This window comes from Hesperophylax consimilis, chromosome 20, assembly GCF_061612785.1.
Source record: "Hesperophylax consimilis isolate HC1 chromosome 20, BYU_Hcon_1.0, whole genome shotgun sequence".
NCBI classification, from domain to species: domain Eukaryota; kingdom Metazoa; phylum Arthropoda; class Insecta; order Trichoptera; family Limnephilidae; genus Hesperophylax; species Hesperophylax consimilis.
This window is the reverse complement of record NC_142855.1, coordinates 2,179,630-2,186,902: the sequence shown is the minus strand read 5'-3', so window position 1 is coordinate 2,186,902 and position 7,273 is coordinate 2,179,630. Positions and strand designations below refer to the sequence as shown.

At 35.7% G+C, this 7,273-nt stretch overlaps 1 protein-coding gene and 1 non-coding gene across 2 annotated transcripts; one reads left to right on the top strand and one right to left on the bottom strand.

The window, feature by feature from the left end:
* Positions 1 to 3,888: 3,888 nt before the first annotated feature.
* On the bottom strand, positions 3,889 to 5,440 carry LOC149413903 (uncharacterized). The gene is made up of 4 exons (XM_089643918.1): positions 5,159 to 5,440; positions 4,917 to 5,023; positions 4,317 to 4,404; positions 3,889 to 4,154 (listed from the first exon to the last, which is right to left on the bottom strand). Exons 1-4 carry the CDS (start codon positions 5,223 to 5,225, stop codon positions 3,889 to 3,891), a joined length of 528 nt encoding a protein of 175 aa, XP_089500044.1. The 5' UTR covers positions 5,226 to 5,440.
* Positions 5,441 to 6,826: 1,386 nt separating this feature from the next.
* On the top strand, positions 6,827 to 6,900 carry TRNAS-UGA (transfer RNA serine (anticodon UGA)). Its single transcript has one exon. It is a non-coding gene; the product is annotated as a tRNA-Ser (tRNA).
* Positions 6,901 to 7,273: the final 373 nt, after the last annotated feature.

Below are 7,273 nucleotides of genomic sequence, written 5' to 3'. Positions count from 1 at the left end.
TTTTAAAAAAAGGCGCGGGGTGTTTATCCTTTCACGTACAGTTCGTGTTAGTTATTCTTTTCAGTGGTGATTATGGAATCCCGCTTTTATTGAAAGTTGGCCGGTGGTCATGTCGTAGTACTCGTGTTTCGGACTTGAAACCGCCAATGGTTTGGTCCTAGCTGTGGCTAGTAGTTCTTGGCGGAGTATCCCCGTGTCGCAAGAGAACGGATTGCTGTCCTGGCTCCGTAAGAAGAGTCTGGTTGACTACCACGTGCTGCAGACCTGATGTCCCTGCAGGCGTCCATTGAAGGAGATGCGTCCTCCCGCTTCCACTAAGAGAAGGATGTCCTGGCCTTCGTCCCGGGTCCGTTCCCCGCTACCGAAAACAAGTTTTCGTTCGCCATCCGTTGTTAGTCTTTTGTTTCTCGACCACGTAAAGTTAGTTTAGTTTGATTCAGGAGTCCATCTGGTATGTGTCTATTTTTATTCCTATGGTTATATAGTTATTATCTATACTCCTTTGTTGTAACTTTTGATGGTTTCAATATATTTTCCATTGAGAATTCACTCTTATTATTTATGATCACCCAACTTACTTGACAGGAAATTAACCCTTGGGACCTTCTAAGACCCAAACAGTCCCAAATGCCGTGCGCGCATTATACTCTCCTAAGACCATATTTGTCCCAGAACGACCGCACATTATTAAAATGCATCTATCTCTCTTCCTCTCATCTAAAAATTAATTATTTCTTTTATGTTAGAAAGAGAACGAAATAGTGCTTGTTATTGTCTTTGAAAAAATGGAAGCTTGTAGAAGGTTCGATCCGTGCAAATCAACAACGTCTCAAGGGTTAATCCCACAATCTTGAGATGAGATCTCTGCTCTACCGTTTTTGTAAACATTGGAATGTACCTACATTATATTACTCCGTTACAGCATGTAGGGAGGCAAGGCAGTTAGAATATTCCTCAAAGTTGTCAGTTGAACAAGTTGGCATGTAGATTGTAAAAATACTTAATGTTTCAGTAATCAAACTAACCTCGAGTCCGGCCATCCGACAGTTATGCATTGGGATTGCGGTAACCCTTAAATTTTGTCTGTAGATTATCCCCACTCCACCGTACGGTCTTCCCAGGAGTGGCCCATCGGCGATATTAACGGCAGAGATTCCCAAGCTGTTGAAATCCGGGTGTATATGTGATAGGAAGTCAATATCTGTAGGGAGTAACCACGTTTCTTGAACTAATATAATATCGTGTAATTCGCAAAGATCATGTATAAATTTTACAGAACTGCGAACCGATCTGCAGTTCACGGATATAATTCTTAAATTGTTATTTGTCATTTTGATGTTTGGTTGATATGCGCGATTCTATAAATCTTCGGAATACAATTCCCTCCGGCCAGAGTTCTTCTGCCAGGAAATCTTATTTAAAATAAAATAACTTTTATTTTTGTGTGAAAGAGTTTAAAACAAATAAAAGAGTTTAAAATAAATAAAATTATCAATCTACATGTTCCGTGGGCGATGTCCTCTTCTACAGGAGTAAACTATAATTTAAAAAAAACTTTCAATTTAGATGGTTAGGGTTGTGATTGACAAACTTGTCAAATCGAGAATTTAGAGTAGAGACATAATATAAATAATTTTAAAAAATACGAAGGACTCCAGATATCCAGTTCGAAACCGATCCGAGGATACACCGTTTACTCTTGAGCACCTTCAGTACGGCGTTTTGTTGTTTGTAGCCGATGAAATAATGCTTTATTGCATCAATACTTGAGATTTGTGAGTATAAGTTAAAAGATTGCTGTAGTACGTATGTAGGTACAGCAAGAGAGGACGTTATGAACAAGTATATTATGTCCTGTCTGCGCAATATTTCAAAACGGACAAGGATTCCGAACAACAGTATTTAACAACCTACATTTCAAAAGTAATGTGCAACGCAACTTACTGGCTGTCCGAGCACTCTCCGCATTCTGTAAACATTCCTTCTTTACATCTGGAAGGTCGAAATCCATATCCGTATGCGCCAATTCACCTCCATTGTGAAAATATGTTGAAAAATGAAAAATTTCACCAAAACAATTAGATAAAGAGGATAATTATTAAACAACTAACAGTTAAAGAAAACCCGCTCCATGAGTTTTTCGCTTCTAGGCCCTGCGGGCGGCACTTAGTTGGGCTTCGGCCAGTTCAATTTATACTATCAAAAGATTTTTTTTTTTTTACATTTAATATGTAGATATTAGGTCAATGGGTAGATGTATAATAGTAAGACATTCTCTAGTAGTCAGAGCGCGGACAATGAGAGGAACACCCTTCACCCTGTGCGTTAGATATGGTCTGTTTACAATGAATTGTCAATCTGATGGACAGCCCTCTATTGCACTGAATCAAGGATGTGTATTAAGTATTGTGGAGCTCCAGCCCTGAGATGGATCCCAAATTTAACTGTTAAGCGTAATTGAGGAATTTTCTAGCCCTGTACACGTCAGTATTCATTTTCACAAAAGTTTGCCTCGCTAAGGCTCAGTTGCATCGAAAATAGTTAAAGTTACTTTTTAGTTAAGGTTAAATAAAAGTAACTTTTTTATCATTTCTTGCTTAAATGGGTTGTTTCAACTTCGTTTAAATAAAAGTTAACTAAATTGTTACAAAATAGTTACTTTTATTTAACCCAGCGATGTTGAGAGTTTAAAGTTAGATTTTGGTCAATTTTAGTTCAGCTGTCATCCGTCACCATCTTTCAAGGAACGAAATATTGTTTGAAGAGAAAATAGTTGAAAAAATGTCCGACAATCCGGGTTTTGATAATCGATTGATTTTAGAATATGTGGGAAATAGAAAAAAGAAACAATTTAAACCACGAACCGATCATTTTCTGTGGGAAGAGTTGGATTTTATCGCCAGATTTCGGATGTCGAAAAGTATGGTTAGGCAATTAACATCACTCATTGCTAATGACATCACAACGTCTACAAACAAGTAGGTTTATTTAAACTAATGTATCTAATAAGTTCTATTGATAATATACTAGCATAGTTATATTGTATGTAACTGACAAAATACATTTTTTTGTCATTTCAGAAATCATGCTGTTTGTGCTGTGGACCAGGTTCTAATAACATTGCATTTTTATGCAACAGGAACGATGCAAAGATGCACAGGAGACATCTCTGGGGTGCATAAAAGTACTGTCTCGCGTGTAGTAGACAGGGTTAGCAGAGCAATAGCCCGCCTTCGGTCACAATATATTGTATTTCCTCAAACAGAGAATGAAATTCAGCAGTGTGCCAACGAGTTCTACAGCATTGCTCGATTTCCCAACACAATTGGTGCCATCGACTGCACCCATATAGGAATTCTCTCTCCTGGAGGGAACAATGCTGAGTATTACCGTAATCGAAAAGATTACTTTTCATACAACGTGCAAGCAATAGTGGATGCCAACTGCAAAATAACCAACATTGTGGCAAGATGGCCAGGTTCTACACATGACAGCACCATTTTTAACAATTCCAGAATTAAAGGAAAACTGGAAGATGGGCTCTATGGAGCCAGACACCTAGTTGGCGATCGTGGTTATGCGGTAAAACCGTATTTATTAACCCCACTGGCAAATCCTGTTTCTGACGCTGAACTTTTGTACAATGAAAGCCAAATCAGGACAAGAAATGTTGTAGAAAGGACTTTCGGGATTTGTCACCATTCTCCAAGAAATTGACGGAGGACATTTTCCTGAAAATGTTGGACAGGGTAATAATGACATACGACAAAATCTTGTCAACAGTTATTTTGCTCATTTATTGTAATTTTTTGTATAAAATAATGTATTAATTAACTTAAAAATAAAAAAGATTTACAAATAATAATAGAAAGAAAGAAAATAAATGTTTTAATCTATTGTAACGGGGAAATCATTCTCCTTTCGGTTTTCCTCTTTGAATTTTTTTACTTCTAACTCGTGTATATGTTTCATGTGTTTAATTTTTAATTCAAAAATAGCTTCACGATGCCTGTATTCCTGTTCGTGAAGAATTTTTTTGTGCTCGAGGTCTAAATCTGTAGACAAATCTACAGATTTTTTTTGTGCATCCGCCAACTCCATGAAATTTCTGCGGACATCGTTTGGCGTGGATAATTTTCTTTTTCTTGATAGGCCTAAAAAAATATTACATTACATTAAAAACGTTAGATAGTAAGTACCTACTACCTTTCTAAATTATGGTAGACTAGGTAGTTTAGACAAATTTACTGAAACATTTAGTGAGATGCTGTTAAGATAATAAGATTCTATAATACTTAAGGCACAACTAAACTCACTTTTCAGGGATGGTGTTATTGGTAAGCGTTTAGTCGCTACACCTTGATACTCCGATGCACAAGGGAGTGGGGGATCTTCCACTGCCACCTATAAAGACATCATTATTCCATGTTATTGTGGGAAGAATAATTGGCTAACAGTTGGGGGACAAGTTCCATACTCATAGCGGGTAAATGAGTTCTCCCTTTTCAACACGTATTGTGCTTATGGAAAAGTTTTACCAGACGAGAGATCTGGGTTCGAGTCCCAGTTGCAACCGCTATCTTTTATTTTTTCTGTGTCATGTACATTTTCATATTTTAATTTAGATTATTATTATTATCTTCTTCAATGATATATTACATTGATGAGAATAACCTTCAAAAGTTAAAAAGAGAGTTTTCTTATAAAAAAAGTAGAATCAATTTTATTTGTACTTTTGTATGTAATTGTGGTGTCATTTCTCAATCAAATGCCACAATTAACTGTTATACTCTATTTTTTTTATTATTTCTTAATTAACAATGATTTTATGATATTTAATCAGTGTTTAGGGTATATTTATACCGTTGATATCAAATAAATAAATAAATTGTAAAAAATATTAACGTCTTTCTTACAAATTCCATCAAAAATGGTGTCTGAACATCCGCTTCTTCCACAGTTGGGTCTTCCGGTGTCTTGGGTCTTATGTGCAGGATCGGGGCGCACGGCAGAATTTCAGCAGCTTAAAACAGAATGTTGGATTTGGTTTTATAACATATTTTGTCATAAATAAATGATTATTCGCAATCCATAACTGTGAATGAAAGTAAAGATGTTTGGAATGCTAATCATACAGTGGATAGTATATAGAACTTACTTATAGAAGCATCGTCATCAAATTCAGAGTTGATCCCTTCCATGGATATTTGCATGGCACCTTGCATCCACGTTGCATTATCGCTGAGCTTGGATGGTGGTGGACCACCCCCAGTCTTTCGGCGTTCTTTTGTGAATTGTGAAGATTCCTGGAAAAAACATTAACTCATCATTTCAATTTTGAAACAATCCATGACTTCAGAAAACAATGTGTGACAATCTACAAACCTTTCTGGCAGACTTTTTCAAGTTTTCAAACTTGTTTCTAAGCTGTTTAGTGGATCTATAACGGTTTGCGGGACAGGAGGCGTTATATTTGGTTGTCAATAGTTCCCATGTCTGGTCCTTCTCTTTGACATGCACAGCATCGCTTTTTTTATTCAAAAGAATATTCTTGTGGGCCTCCACGAGCTCTCTCAGCAAAATGACATCTTCGGCGCTAAAGTTTGAAGATCTCTCTCTGAAAGTAAAGTTCGTCGTATTGAGAAGAAAATAATATAACAAGTCGAATAAAATACACATACGACAATAATAAAACCTACTTACTTTGTGATTGTTTCCATTTTTATTGTTTAACTGAGCTGCGAAATAACCTCAAAACTTCATAAACGTCAAAGATGCGTCAAAGACAATGATAAAGCGCGTTGAACTGCAGTGTTGACATGCGTAAAAATAATTATGTGTTTATTTTTATTAACAAACATCAAATACAAGGAAAATTCGAAGCCATTTCGATGGCAACACTGGTAACTTTAAACTAACTATTTTAATGTTGGTGCAACTCAATTTTGTTGAATTTTAGCTTAACTTTAGTTAGGGCTTAAACTCAGTTTAAATATTTAACTTTAAACCTTACTTTAATTATTTTCGATGCAATTGGCCCTAAGACACAAGCGGACTCATTCACAGAACAGACTTGTTAGAAACTGGCGGGTTCTCGGTCTTAGATATAACTTAACACAAGGGAGTCTCCAGTATTCAAAATTAACATTAATATGTGGTTTATATACATAAAAAGATGTGATTTGTTTTGTTATATGAATAAACAAATTTATATGAATAGCAATAATCTACGAAGTTGTCCTTCACTTCAAGAAGGTGGTGGTCAGTTAATGTAGATTTTTAGTAAACTGCGGTTTTATACAATTGAAAATTCGTTGAATAAATATTTATTTAAATATTGAAGACAATATTAGTGATTTCTAAACGAAAATCTGAAACAGAAAAATCAGAAAAGGAAACGGTCACATCTGGGACTCGAACCCAGGACCCTTGTCTTTCCGGGACAATGCTCTACCAACTGAGCTAATGGGACCCTATTCCCCTCGGTCACTTTTAACTGTATTTTACTCCGAATAAGAACTACTAACATTGTCTTCATTTTTTCACCGCACATTTTTACTGGCAACTATCTTTATGTATGATCGCAAGATTCAACCCGAACTAAATGCAATCCAGGCATTGCAATAAAAATCCATGGCAATAAAAAAAAAAAAAAAAAATAGGTTTATCTAAAAAGACGCTGTCTGGATTGCATTTAGTTCGGATTGAATCTTGCGATCATACATAAAGATAGTTGCCAATAAAAATGTGCGGTGAAAAAATGAAGACAATGTTAGTAGTTCTTATTCGAAGTATGATACAGTTAAAAGTGATCGAGGGGAATAGGGTCCCCTTTAGCTCAGTTGGTAGAGCATTGTCCCTGAAAGACAAGGGTCCTGGGTTCGAGTCCCAGATGTGACCGTTTCCTTTTCTGATTTTTCTGTTTCAGATTTTCGTTTAGAAATCACTAATATTGTCTTCAATATTTAAATATTACAATTTGAGGTTTTACTCAATATAGTTATTCCGAAAAAAAAAAAATTTATTTGATGTTTACAAAACCTTTTTAGAATAAACCATACAAATCTGGTTGCGGTACTCAATAACATTACAAATGAACTGATAACCTAAACCTTCTCAACCTTAACTTAATTTAACCTTAATTATGTTGGAAAAGTAAATCCTAAACTATACATATGTATTTATCGTTTACAGTTAACAAATCAGGTTTAAAGAAAAGAATATCGACATTCGTATCAAACCTTCAGTGGCTAACAACGTACCATTAAAATAT